Source organism: Anser anser (genome assembly GCF_964211835.1).
Source record: "Anser anser genome assembly, chromosome: 24".
Taxonomy (NCBI): domain Eukaryota; kingdom Metazoa; phylum Chordata; class Aves; order Anseriformes; family Anatidae; genus Anser; species Anser anser.
In genome coordinates, this window is record NC_139745.1 from 7,478,842 (window position 1) to 7,492,616 (window position 13,775).

Sequence of the window (13,775 nt, forward strand, 5' to 3'; positions counted from 1 at the left end):
GCCGGGGGAGCCGGGCGGAGCCCAAGGGCCCCGCGTTTGGGCCCTGCCCGGTGGCGGCCCCGCGGCCCTCGGGGCGCTGGCGAAGGGCCCGGGCCCCGCGCCGCTCCCCCGGCGGTTCCGCGGCCGGGGCTGCGCCTTGTGGAAGTGGCCAAAGCGTCTGCCGAGCTCCTCGTGCCGGGAGCGGCCGGGACCCCTGGGGTGTGAGCCTCCCCTGGGGCCTGCGGGCCGGAGGTTACAGAGGACAAGGCTCGAGCGCGGTTTTGATGTTTAATCACACAACAGCCAACGCTGTCTGCGTGGCACAGGTTGGGTTTCTGTAAGCTTGCTGAAAGAAACGTGGTGCCTGCAGCATCCCATCGGTCTCACGATTTTCGACGACACAGTCCATAATCCCCAGGGTTTATGGCGAGGCAGCCCCGGCACCGCTCCCGCTGTTCCCTCCCGCCTTTGCCGGGACACGAAGGCCTTTTGTCACCTCTTGTCACCATGCTGCTACCACGGAGCGCCCCGGCACGGCACACAAGGCCGGTTTAATAGCTGCTCCGCTGCTACACAGCGACGTGCTGCGAGCGCTCTGCTGACGGCGCTTGTATAAATAACCCTGCTGGTGCCTGCGGGGGCGTTTACAGAGGTGTTTGTGGTGGCTGGGGACTGCTGGAGAACCTGGAGGTCTGCAGAGTGTTTCACTTGAATACAGTTATATTTTAAGGGAGATTTCACTGAATGTAAGAAAAATGGGTTAGGAGGTTACTGGTGGACAGATTGGAGGCCAGGCAGGATGAGCTGCCACAAAACACCTGGATTTGCTGTTTCGGGGTACGGCATTACCCACTGCCTCGCAGCTCTCTCACCGTAACGTGGCACCGGTGTCTTGGCAGCCCGCGGACTGGCAGTCCGGGCAAGTCTGGGCACTTTATGTCCCAGCGTCCCAGAATAACATCAGCGGGAGCTGGGTCCATGCCAGACACCTCCCAGGACCTCCATAAGAAGAGAAAATAAAAGCAATCCAAAAGAAAGATGATCCAGAGGCTCCCACCAGCCTGAGCTCAGACTTCCACTGCTGCCTGCCTACATTACGCGCACCTCATCCTCGCAGACGGTCTCTACCACGGAGGACTTGTGGGCACTGTCTGCTTCTGGGCTGTCGTCCGTGCCCCTCAGCCGCCTCTTGACCCGGAAAAAGACCGCCCTCAGGGAGGAGAACAGCTCCTTGCTCCGCAGGGCGTAAATGATGGGGTTCACCATGGAATTGAGCAGGCAGAGAACGCTGCAGAAGGCAAACACCTTGCGCAGGTGATTGGTAAGCTTGGCAAAGATGCTGTAGATCATGAGAATGAGGACCGGCGACCAGCACAGCACAAGGACGGTCAGCACCATGACGAGGGTCTTGGCCAGCATGACATCCATTCTCATCCTGGTGTTTTGCTTTCCCACCTGCGCCTGGTGCTTCCCCATGTACGCCACGTGCTGGTGAGCCCTCCACAGCACGTGTGTGTAGGCGTAGACAATACACCCTAGCAGGACCATGACGAGGCAGACCCAGCTGGACAGGTAGTTGTCATCCACAAAGGGGAACAGCTCGGAGCAGGTCGAGTTGAGCGTGCAGCAGTTCCAGCCCAGGATGGGCAGGGAGGCAGTGGTCACACACATCGCCCAGAGCACCCCCAGGGCTGCCCACGCTCTCTTCCTTGTCACAAGGAGCTTGTATTCGGAGGGCCGGCTGATAGAGACGTAACGGTCCACGGCTGTCAGCAGCAAGCTGCTCAGGGAGGCTGTGAAGGACGTGTTCACCCCTCCCAGCTTCAGCAGGAACAATTCTTTGGAGGAATCGGTTTCATTAAAGACGTGGAAGTTAACAAAACTGCCGACAAAGATGATGCTGGCCAGGAGGTCAGCCAAGGCCAGGCTGCTGATAAAGATGTAGGAAGGCTTCCTCCTGGTCCCAGGGGAGGAGAAGATCAGGTACAGCACCACAGAGTTCTCAAAGATGCACAGCGTCCCAAAGAGGCCACAAAGTGTGGCAATGCTTATCTTCTGTGCTTGGGTGCTGAGGACCATGAAGCACTCCATGAGCTTGCTGTTCGCACTACATTTGGAGGCATTTTCATATGTTTTACAGATATCCATAGTAGTGAACTGGAGCCAGGAGCTTGCAGGGAGCGTTTCAGCTTCCTTCTGCACTTCAGGTGCTCTGAAAAAGACCAAGGGGAAGGTGAGGGACAACACCTACAGGAGCACAACGAGCAGTAAGCTCAGCCCCCTCCCTTTACGCAGAAGAAGAGCCTGGTGCAACCTACTTTCAGGTCCACAGACCAAATGTGGGAGACGACTTCCAGCCTTTCCCAGCTGAGATCCAGGCTTTGTCCTGCTGGGTCCAGCTGCCACGGCTCTGGGCACCGCATCTGTCTCCTCACCGCACGAGGGAAGCGGTGGTGCTGAGACCTGCCCGTGCCCCGGGCTGGCTCTGAGCAAGGCTCCAGGGCTCGGGGCTGGAAGCGCGGGAAGGGGCTCCCGGTGGTGCTGGGCTGTGGCCGGGACAGGGCCAGGCTGGAGGAGGACAAGGGACACTGCCCGCTGCCTCACACAACAGGGGAACGAGGGCACCCCAAGTGGGTTAGAGAGCAGGCAAAGAGGCGGCTATGGGATACACTAACGCTGCCTGATTAGCAAAGTGGGGTGCTGTATCCTGATGCACTGCCAGCTCGTACCCCACTGGTGTAAAAGCCCACGGGACAGAAACCCCAACAGCACCCGTCTGGCTTCCAGCACCCAGGATCCCAAATCCACGCAAAGGGGCCAGGATTTTCCACTGCTGGAGGAAAGCACTGAGCTGGCAGTGTCCCCCTTCTCCCAAAACAGAAAAGCCACCGTCACTGCCCGCCCTCAGCTCTCTTTCAGAAGGGAAAATGTCCAAACAGCACGAGCCAGCGCAGGCAGGCCGTGGGACAGCAGCTGCCGGGCTCCAGGCACCGGTAACCGACCGACTGCGGTTTCTCCGTGTGGTGTCCGAGATTCAGCAGTGATGGCAGCGTCCTTGGAGGCTACAACAACCAGCAAATGACCAACGTGCTGGAAAACCCTGACTGCAACATATTAGAGTGACAGGTACGTTGTTTGTCTTTGCTACTTCCTTCCCGTTGGTTAGCCGGTCCCTGACCGCCACCACTGTTCCTGTGCTGCAGACACCCCGCAGCCTGCGAGGCTGCTCAGAAGAGCCCAGCCCCGCACGTCGGGGCTTGGGCATCAGCGGCTGCAGGGCGTTCGGTTGCACATTGCAGCTGGAACATTTCAATCCTGATGTGCATTTCTTGGCACATCGGACCAGAGGGGTCCTGGACTTTGAAATGTCGCTTAGCATTGCAGCAAGCCTCCCCGTGCTTACGTCAGGCCCTGCCATGGGGCAATCACACGGGAGCAGAGATGTTGCACTCCAACCCTAGCGCTCCTGCTTCCTGCAGCTCTTCACAGAAACATTGCAAGCGCAGCAGTAATTAGTAACTGCTGGTGTTAAACCTGACCACCAGAGAGATGGACTGTGCAGCCAGAGGGACTGTGACGTATCTTGGGGCTCACCAGGGGCCACTGGGGCAGCAGCTGCCTCCTCGAGTACCCAAAACTCCCCCGGCCAAACCCTAGCATCCAAACCAAGACATCTCTTAATTAAGCAGACTCCAGCATCACCGTGACATCCATTCATTGCAGCCAGCATTCCCAGGACTACCCTAAATTCCCAGTATCTGCCTTTATTCAATGTCCAAAGAACATACCGAGGAGCCTGGAAACAAATGAACAGTAGGCAAGAGATGGAAGGTGAGCAAAATGCTGTCCCTTGTGGTACGTCGCTTAGGGAGGGAATTTGGTTATAACAGCAAAACAACTCCTGCACTGACTGTTCTGGTACAGCTCTTCCATTAAGTTGACAAAATTCAGATAAGCCCTTAGGTTCAAAATGCAGTTACTGTGCCGGGCTCGTAGCAACCAGCCTGGCAGCCCAGACCTCCTCTTCCCACATCTGTTGTGTTTCAGGCTGAATGACAAGGACGAGTCTCTTTGCAGTTTTGTCTGAGCTCCCCCCAGTCTTTCTTCAGCTCCTGTGTCTGCGAGGGAGAGCACAGGGCTTCGCTCCAGCACAAGGTCTGCTCGTTCGCAGAGGCTCCACAACCTGAGAACACAGGTGGGGCTGAGAGCCCGTCTCCTTGCACGGTCTGACCCTTCTTTTTGGCCACAAAACTGCTTTTTCCTGCCCAGGAGACATCCTTCTGTTCTCAGATGGGCTCCTGTGTTCAACCATTAGTTTCTTCATGCCCACTACCTCCTGCATGCTTCAGCTTCTGGGAAAAAGCCAACCCGGGGCTGGATCCCAGGGGAGAGCTTTGTGGGGCAGGTCCCAGTCCCACTTCCAGGGAGGACACCCCCTTCTGCGGGGCAGCAGCTCCCCTTCCCGGGGAATTACAGCCCAGGCATTGCTGGCATCCCTGCCAGAGACCCTGCCTGCGGTGCTGACCTTCCAGCTCAGCCCCAATCCCTCCTTCACAGCCAGAGGCTGCGGGGATTTCCTGCGCCCCTGCTCCCAGAGGACAAACTCCCCTCCCAGAAGAGCCAAGTGTCTCCTGCCAGCAGGATCTCCCAGGATGGGGAATATTCTGCCACAGTAGAGCGATGGAGAAAGCCCCAGCCAATGCCAGCAGCAGCAGCAGAGTCCCAGGAGGCAGCACACAGAGGCAGCACGCTGAATGAACGAGAAGCCCAGCTATCAGGAATAAAATGCAGATAAGGCATGTGGGAATGTGGCAGATTTCTGGGGCCACATCACTGACTGCCAAGTCTCTCCAGAAGCAGCAGAGAAACCTCCCCCTGCTAGATCTGATTGTTAGCCCACTCGCTGCAGCCTAATAACTCCACTGGCTTCAGTGGAAATTAAATCTACAAGTGAAAAAGTCCTTTTCCATTCCAGTGCTTTGCTGTGACTGATTTCAGCTGTCAGACTTCCACTGCGTTGCACACAGCAGCACAGTTTCTGATCCCACTTGGGATGGTTTCTTCATTTACAGAGACATCTCAGAATCCTTGTGATAAATAAGATAACTTACTGGTTGCTTAGATAATGTAAAATTAAATTTTCCTGCTGCAACCAGACAGCGCAATGTTCCTGCAGCACTCTGAAAGTGCTGGCCTTGAATTTTCCATCACCAGTATTTCTGAGAGATTTGGTCTTTGCAACAAAATGCAGCAATCACATCATATGAACAAGTGAAGTGATTTACCTGAAAAAAAATGTAATGAATTTCTTTCACATTTCACTTGCTGAAAAAGCAAAATATTGTTTGCTTTACAAATATTTTCGCTTGTATACAATTTCTTGTTTTAGTTGCAGGAGAAGTTTTGGCATTGTTTTGGAAATAGCTGTTCATCCCAGCTTGTCCCTCTGCCCACACTGAGCAATGCCTGTGGTTACCTCCCTGATGCTAGGAACTCTCTGGCACAGGTGCCGCACCGAGGACTATTTGCTTTATTTGTTTTCAGAGTCACGATTTGTTCACGTGTGACTGTGCAGAGTGTCAGCGTTCAAAGCACACAGGTGCACGGCTGCAGAGCAATGACACAAATGCCAGTGCAGGTACAAAGCATGGCAAAACTGCTGCTGCTCCTCCACTGAAACCACCGCATGCGGAGCCACAACCATCAGCCAGCGCAGAGTGCTCAGCCTGGGAGCTCGGTGCCAGACTCACGTTTGTGAGGCAAACCTCTGGCATATCCAACGTTAGTATTTCCTAAAACCAGCTGCAAAGAGCCAGTCTGCAATCTGCTATTTAAACACTTACCTTTTTTGTTCTTGTTAAGAAAGCATTCATCCGAAACGCAACATTTTCCCACTCTGTGTTACACATGGCATTGCAGTTCATCCCGAGTATCAGCGGGAATCTCCCCGACAAACCCTTGGTGGCAGAGCCTCCCCAGACTGCGTGCGTGCGTCAGCACTGTGGGCTCCCAGGTACGATGATGCCTTTTACCGTGAGAAAGAGGATCCTTGGCTGCAGGATGTCCCTTGGGGCAGCGAGTGCAGCCACTCACCTTCTCACGCCTACGCTTCGGCTGCGGACGGTCGGGGGCTTCCCACCCTCGGGCTCCCAGGGCAGCTCGTGCAGCTGCGGATGGTGCCTGCTTCCCCCTCCTGTCACATCGCTTCTGGTTTCATCTGGGCTCCTCGGTACCATTCTGTATGATTCCCCCGGGCTGCAAATCCATCAGTGCAAATCGTTTATCTGGTTTCTTGCTCTCTCTCACGTTCTTTTGGTGTAAGTGTGCTTCTTTCCTTCCCCACTTCCTCTCTGGGTCTCGTGTTCTGCCTCTGGCTGGCAGCACCTCGCAGCCACCCTGCCCTTGGCTCGCTGGAAGCGTTTCCTCAGCCCCCCCGAATCCTCCGTGCACATGCAGTGGCTGAGGCGAGAGACTTTTGGGATCTTTTCCTGATTTCTGAGGGAAAGTGGAAGAGGAGGGGAAGGACGAGAGCTGAGAAGCAGACATGGAAAATGTGGTGTACCTATCGGTGTGCAGGGCTAAGGGCAGGCTTGGGAAGCCGCCGTGCGCGCTGGCCGGTCCCCACCAGCAGCCACGATCCCACCCCTGGGCGCACACAGCCACTGCTGCGCGCTCCGTGCTAAGGCCCGCGGGACGTGCACCAAGAGGATTGTCTCCTTCCAAACGTCCGGGCAAGGAACCGGGCTCCGCCGCGCCATCACGGCCCGCGGACCCCCGGACCCCCCGGACCCCCCCCGGCTGCGCAGGGCGAGCTCCGGCCCCGGCCGCCCCCGCCCCCCCCCCCCCGCAGCCCCGGGCGCGCTCCGCGGTGCTCGGCTGCCCCCGCCCGGCGGAGCGGGGAGCCCCGGCCCCCCCCGGCCCCCTTCCCTTTCGGTCCCCGGCAGCACGCAGGGGGCTGCAAAGCGCCAGCGAAACGCAGAGGGCTCCTTGGAGCGGCTCTGGGCTCGTGAACCCAGGCGGTCGGGGGGCGCAGGACGCCCCGAGGCAGAGCCATGGGGGCACACGCACAGGTACAGCAGCCGGGGGGGGGTGGGGGTGTAGCTGGCCCAGTGCGAGAGACCGCTTAGGGTTGTACAGCGTTCTTCACGGTGACTTAAAGGGAGTTGAATTGCTGTTCCACAGCGAGCTTCCCACTCCTCGCCATCCCCAGAGCGTTTTGTTTGCCTGCACCCTCTGCCCAGAGGTGTCCGGCTGGTGGGCACCGCACGGGCCCTCCGCGTGCCCTGGTGCTGCCTTGGTTCTGAGCAGAGGCTCCACGAAAAGGCGCGCGGGCAGCAGGGGAGAGCACTTGTGAGCTGGGTCTGGCTCAGCAGCAGCTTCTGTCTGCGGAGAGCAGCAGCTGGGGCGGCTGGCAGGACACAGCTTGTGTGATGGGGAAGTTGGCACCTGCAGGAAGCTTGGCTGGGCTCTGTGGGAGCACCGCAAGTTTTTATTTCTCTGACTTTCGTACGTGCCAAATGTGAAAAACGAAGAGTGGCTCATGGCTGGGGGTAGAGGCAGCACTAGCACTGATAAGGTGTCAGTCAGAGAGATGGGGTCGCTTTGTACTGCACCCCTAGAGGAAATGCTTAGGGGAAAAAACAACTTACTGTCTTCTGTGTGTTGTGGCTCACATGAGTGAAGTGTGGCTTGTCTGCTCAGGCCCTGCAAGCAGAGCCTGTCCTGAGAACCACCTCTGTGTGTGTTGTGAGGTGGGCTGAGGGTGACAGTGCTTTTCCTGCTGATAGGACGTGAGAGGTATATTGATTTAACTGGGCTGAGGCCTCTACAGGCCTTTGTGACTCACTGCTGGTGTGGATTTCAGCAGGGAGCTGTCGGAACAGCGAGCCTGACGGGTGTGACTCGGGAGTCACGCCTGGATGTGCCTGTACAAAGCTCTGACATCAAGCCGCAATGAAGCTGCTTCAGAGCAGACTTTGTAATCCCCCTGGGCACTGAAACTCAGGGCTTCAGCGAGCAGTGTGTGTCTGCAGTGCTGTTGCTCAGGGTGCTGAGCCTGTGGTGCTGTGCGTGCGCACGCAGCTGTGCAGCTGCACGAAGGAGACAGGAGCTCAGGTGCTGGTTTCAGCAGTGCAGAGGAAGAACCTCCGGCTCTGGAGACAATGCAGCTCGGGTAGTGCTGGACAAGGACTTAAGTCACATCCATTTAAGTTTATATAGAAAGTATCTTTAGGTATCCTGCCTCTGTTTTCCTTAAAAACTTACAAGGAGCTTCAAGCTATTAGAGTAAAAAGTTTCATTAAATTGTTGGGCTGCTTGCCTTGTACCTCTCTCACTAGTTACTCTGGAGAAATTCAAATACCCATGTAGTTCCTGTGGATTGCTTTGAGAACCAAAGGTCCTCTGCCAAAATAGAATAAAGGATATTCTAAATGTTACCCTATATTTAATATTTTCATGTGGATTTTTCAGAAAAGACAAAACCAACAATTCCCACATGAAAAAACAAACAAACAAACAAACCCCTTAGATTGTAACCCTGGTTAAGGTTTGCCTCAGGTGATACCAATAAAGACATGTAACTAGTTTCAAATGTGTCATGGGACACTTCGTAACCCCAAGATCTTTACTTTTTATGGCACTTTTAAAACCAAATGCCACCGGAAGCTTGTCACCTGTGGAATAAAGCTGGGGCAATGGTTCACTGTTGACTTAACCAATGATTCATCTGTGCTGCTTGCTTCCTGAAGCGCCCATCAGTGGGTATTTCCACCGAGCTGCTCTGGCACACAGGTGCCCGTGGTTAGATCCAAGAGTGTGAACAAAGGTCTGGGCTCGGCTATGTCACCACATGTTGTGCGTTACAGTGAGGCAGGCTTTGTTTTACTAAGGGTGCAGCGAAGGGAAGGCGGGCACAGGGCTCCTCGGCTGCAATGAAGGAGCCCGGCCATGTCAACGCGGGGAGAAGCGTTAACATCAGAGAGAGATTCTGCAGGGCCGAACCCAGCCCAGGTCCCCGCGTGTAACGCCCCCGCGTGAGCTTTTTTTCACGGGTTTCGCTGCTTTTGACACTGAAAATCCCCCAACTCCGAGGGTCTGGGGAAGGCGTGCAGGGAAGCACAGCTTCAGCCCCCTGCCCGGGGGTGTGCGGTGAACCCCCGGGGCCCCGCTCGCAGCCGGGGGCGTTGTGGGGCCGCCCCAGGGCCGTTGCGGAGCCGCGCCGTGAGGAGCCCTCAGCGGGCCGGGGCCGCGCTCCCGACCTGCCCCGCGGCGGGGGGATTCAAACGCGGGCGCCGCCCCGCCCGGCGCCCAGTCTGCCCCCGTCGTCCCGGCAACGGGCGGGGCGGGGCCCGCATTGGCTGAGGGGGCACGCCGCGCGCTCCCATTGGCTGGCGCGGGAGGGGCGGGGGGAGGATGGCGAGGCGCCGTGCCGCGCAGGGCCGTGGCCGCCATTTTGTGTGGCTGAGCGAGGAGCGGCGGAGCGGTGCTGTGCGGGGGGGGGGCGGCGGGACGTGACGGGACGTGGCGGCAGGCGAGCGGCGGGGTCGGTTCCGAGAGGCCCGCGGGTGTGCGCGCGCGCGGGCGGACGAGACGGACAGAAGTCGGTAAGGGAGGAGCGGCGCGGCGGGCCGGGCGCTGCCGCCGCCATGTTGTGTGCGCCGCGGGGCCGGGGCCGGGCGGGGGCGGCGGGCGGTGGCAGCAGCTCGGTGAGCGCCGGGACCGACGGCCCGCGGGTTTAGCGGTGCGGGGGGAGCGGGGGGGAGGTGCCCGCTTCCCGCTGGGCTGCCCGAGGCCCCGGGTGGCGACACGGCTGGGGGGCGGCGGGGGGTGCGGTGCGTGCGGGAGAGGACGAGCCGCGGCCTGAACGGGAGGTAACGTCAGAGCTGACGGGGAGTCGGTTCCGTAACAAAAGGAGAAAAAACAGCCCAGGGATCAGTAGGGGAGCTCCGCTGTGAGAGCTGGAAGAGGCTTCGGGGCTGCGGGCGGCTCGCCGGGCGGGCCGGGCTCTGCGCTGTGCCTGCCCGCGGAGCCGGGGGCGAGTGTTCGGGGAGGGCTCCTTCCCACTCGAACGATACTGAAGTGCCAGCTCCCTAGGGTTTCATCCCAAAGTGTTTTGTGCTGTATTTGACTCCCCTCCTCCCCCTCCCCAATCAGGAAAAGGGTAAAGTTCTTGCTTGCCTCTTCTTAATTATTTATTAGCAGATACCTAGAGCATGATGAAAATGCTGTTCTCTGGGGGATGCAAAGTATGATGATGAAGTTAATGTAAATAGATGAACACTACCGTGGTTTAAAAAAACACAAAGGTTTGAAGTATATTGTCAGCTTTAACAACTAAGATGTAACTGACTTAATTCTGTGAATTTCAGCTACTTTTGATAACATTCACAAGGGAAAACAATTTTCTCCTAATCTGACATCAGACTCCTTTCTCATTTATGCAGTTGGACTTCTCCCCTTGGAGCTTCAGTGCCGAGAATCCGATGTTGGGCTCGGCTACCTGGCTGAATACAGCAGATCATCCCATGAAAACGTCCATTCCTAGCCAAAGGAAGGAGTCTAGTAAAAGGCACCACCTACTTTTTCAGGCTTGGAAGCAAGAAAGGGAGCAAGAGTTGGAGGGTGTGGAATCTGAGAAGGCCACTGAAAGGTAAGTGGGGCTTGGAGGAAATAGTATATTGTAAGAGAGTCAGCATGAAGGTGCCATGTGTGATAGTATCTGTCTGTCTGCTTTAGAAGTCCAGTTCTGAACGGCTGCTTTCCATTTGAGCTTGTTTTCAATTCACTTTGAGTTTTCAATCTGTCTTCCCCAAGTATGCTCAAGTCTGTCTCTGTACGCTACCTTCTACCCTCCTGCCCCCATCTCCCTCCAAAAACAGTTGTTTGGGAAGTGGATTTCACCCCTACCTTGCTGTGAGTTGCTGTGTAATGCCTGAAGAGTATCAGGAGTCATCACAGTCTCTTTTGGACTTACCAGGAAGACTGGGGAGTGGCTTTATCAGTGCAGACTTCATCCAGACCTTCAGGTGTGACAAAAGCTTGGTTTGAATGTCTTCAGGATTAAATACTAGTGCCTTACCATCTGGTGCTGTGTTTTGTGAGCAACATTTATCTTTCACGTTCTCCTAGTAGCATCTCTTGCTGTGGAGAAAAGCAGCGGTATGTTCAGTAGCTGGGCCGTCTGGAGGACCAGCGTTTTCATAACCAGGTAGACTGCGACTGTTGCCGAAGGGAACTAGTGTACATGGAGTTCCCGAAGGTTGAATTGATTCATGATGTGCTGGTCAGCCATTAGCAGCAGAATTGTCAAGACAAGCCATTGTAGCCACTCACTGTCTTCCACTAGGAAGATCTGCTACACTGTAATTCTTCTGTTTTCTTCAAATTTTTCAGTTTTGAAAAACAAAAATCCAAACTTTTCCCTGCTTTTTTACAGGTGACATTTAAGTTGAAGATGGGTGGTGGAGAGAGATTCAACATTCCAGCTCCCCAGCCTAGAAATATTAGCAAGAACCATCAGCAACTTAAAAACAGGCAGAAGAGTAAAGACCAGAATTCACAGATGAAGATGAACTATATGAAGAAAGAAAGAGGACATGGATGCAATTCATCATCTGGTGCATGGCAGGCCATGCAGAAAGGGGGAAAGAACAATGCTCATTTCCCCAATAATCAAAATTGGAGTCCTAATTTATCAAATGGTAACCTGTTTTTCACACCTCAAACCAATCAGAACTATGCTGGAGCAAAGTTTAGTGAGCCACCCTCACCAAGTGTTCTTCCCAAGCCACCAAGCCACTGGGTACCTGTTTCTTTTAAACCTTCTGATAAAGAAATAATGACATTTCAGCTTAAAACATTACTTAAAGTCCAGGCTTGAGATGGAATACTTCATATTTTAAAGTTATTTAAAGTTATTTAAATTTACAGGGTTTCACATTTGAGAATAGTTATTCGTAAATGTAGATGCACAGGTATACAGAACTAGATGTTCTTGCTATGTGTAGTTAGTCAGTTGCAAGAGAAGGGACTGGGTAGGGAAATTTACACTCCCCTAGTGTTTTACCTCAAAAGTCAAGTGCTCTGGAATAGGCATTTTCCCTAGAATCACTTTAACCAAATCCTGAGCTGTCACCATTTACTATGTTTACTGTAGATGGGACTCTCTCTCAAAATTGGAATTATGACTCCTTTTTGTGTAGGGCATTAGAAAACCAGGTTTTACCTAATTTAATGCAGCATTAACTGAAAAGAAATGCACTGAAAGCTTTAGTCAGGTACTTTGCCATTCAAACTTGTGTCAAATTTGCTAGTTAAAACTGCAGAGCAGAATTTCCTAGCAGAGGGGAATTTTTACCTAGGTACTAGTGAAAATAATTATTGCTAGTACTGGTGATTATCGTTCTTTAATACCTGTGAGCTTTATTTGACACTCAAGCCTGTGACTGAAATTTAGATCTAGGAAACTCATACATGTTCTTGAAAAGATGGAAGAACACAAGGAAATGTATTTCAGTCTCTCTCCAGCTGTAGCTATACTTTATTGGAATCTCAAGTCAGACTGTGCCAATTAATAACATACTTTGCATTGCCAGATGACTGCCAAAAAAAAAGTCCAAAAAATCCTTTTTATTCTGATTGCACTGATAAGTTCTAAAATACACTTCTGTATCATTTTCTAATTGTCAAAAAGCTGGAGCAATTCTTAAGCGAGTCTTCAATTGGTTGTCCTGTAACAATTGCTTTAAGTTGCAGTATCTTGTGGCAGGTATAAAATGTTCTCATAGGGAAAAAAAAAAGAGCCATGTAAATAAGTGTAAAACGTTGTAGCATATGTAAATTTATGCTGGGCTTTCCTGCACAGAAGTATTTTTAGTATAAAACTGCTGAATGTAAGATGACCATGCTGAGTACATGGCCTGATTTTAAAAAAAGATATTTTGTTAAAAAGAAATACAAACCATAAAAGGAGATTCCTTCACTTGATGCACAGTGAATGCATATGTTTTACTTTGTCGTGAGCTCATTTTTAAAGTAACTCAGTGCTAAAGAGGCTTATTTAGAATTTTGTAGTAAAATTTAAAAAAAGCTCACTTTTAAGATACTGATTTTTGAATGTGTAGGAGAGGTGCAGGTTAAGTGATCACATGCAGTAAGGTGCTTATAATCTGGATGTTTCACAAGAAATGCAAAGGGCAATTTGGGTGCTTAATGAAGTACTGTTAAACTGTTTGTTTCTAAACTTAATGCTACAACATTTTGTAACAGTATTTACTAAAATTTGTGAAGTTCAGATGTCAACATGCAGATTTCAGTGCCGTTACAATTCAGTTGATCCTGTAATAGAAATAATCTGAACTGTGATGGTCTGAGGTTCTGCACTAATCCAGTACTGAAAAAGTGGTTTAGTTTGAAAGGGAGTTCTGCAGATTGTGAAGTGTTACTTAAGATCTCTTCCTATGCATTCAAAATGCATTGGCAGCTAGGTGAATGTTTACAAATCTATTCTTTCATTGGCAGTCTTAAAACTTTGTGACCTGGACCTTCACCAGTGTAAGAGCTGTATCCCAGTTACAATCGTGTATACTCTATTTCAAATTGTCAATTACTGTGTATGTACAAATTGGTAACAAAATTAAATAAATTCTTCCTCCCCCATCCCCCCAAGCATTTAATTATTTTCAGGTGGTAGTGGAGAAATGGGGTTGCAGTATTCTGGCATTCAAAGAGTTCTATAAAGCACTGACATTTAAGAATACCAATTAATGTACCAAATGCCTCCACTCTTATTGGTA

At 52.8% G+C, this 13,775-nt stretch overlaps 2 protein-coding genes across 7 annotated transcripts; one reads left to right on the top strand and one right to left on the bottom strand.

Annotated features, from left to right (window-relative positions):
• Nucleotides 1–13: 13 nt before the first annotated feature.
• CNR2 (cannabinoid receptor 2) lies at nucleotides 14–6,813 on the bottom strand. Of its 5 annotated transcripts, none has more exons than XM_083810097.1 (2): nucleotides 6,542–6,813; nucleotides 14–2,191 (listed from the first exon to the last, which is right to left on the bottom strand). In XM_083810097.1, exon 2 carries the CDS (start codon nucleotides 2,125–2,127, stop codon nucleotides 1,069–1,071), a length of 1,059 nt encoding a protein of 352 aa, XP_083666223.1. In that variant the 5' UTR covers nucleotides 2,128–2,191; nucleotides 6,542–6,813; the 3' UTR covers nucleotides 14–1,068. The 5 variants fall into 5 exon arrangements, with proteins under 5 accessions (XP_083666223.1, XP_083666219.1, XP_083666222.1 ...); XM_083810093.1 differs by having other exon boundaries at nucleotides 6,073–6,813; XM_083810096.1 differs by lacking the exon at nucleotides 6,542–6,813 and adding an exon at nucleotides 6,012–6,207.
• A 2,552-nt stretch (nucleotides 6,814–9,365) lies between these two features.
• PNRC2 (proline rich nuclear receptor coactivator 2) lies at nucleotides 9,366–13,638 on the top strand. Of its 2 annotated transcripts, XR_014575091.1 has the most exons (3): nucleotides 9,366–9,584; nucleotides 10,425–10,630; nucleotides 11,417–13,638. XR_014575091.1 is itself a non-coding variant. In XM_083810111.1 (2 exons), the coding sequence occupies exon 2, from the start codon at nucleotides 11,435–11,437 to the stop codon at nucleotides 11,858–11,860; it is 426 nt and encodes a 141-aa protein (XP_083666237.1). In that variant the 5' UTR covers nucleotides 10,491–10,630; nucleotides 11,417–11,434; the 3' UTR covers nucleotides 11,861–13,638. The 2 variants fall into 2 exon arrangements, 1 of the variants encoding a protein (XP_083666237.1); XM_083810111.1 differs by lacking the exon at nucleotides 9,366–9,584 and having other exon boundaries at nucleotides 10,491–10,630.
• Nucleotides 13,639–13,775: the final 137 nt, after the last annotated feature.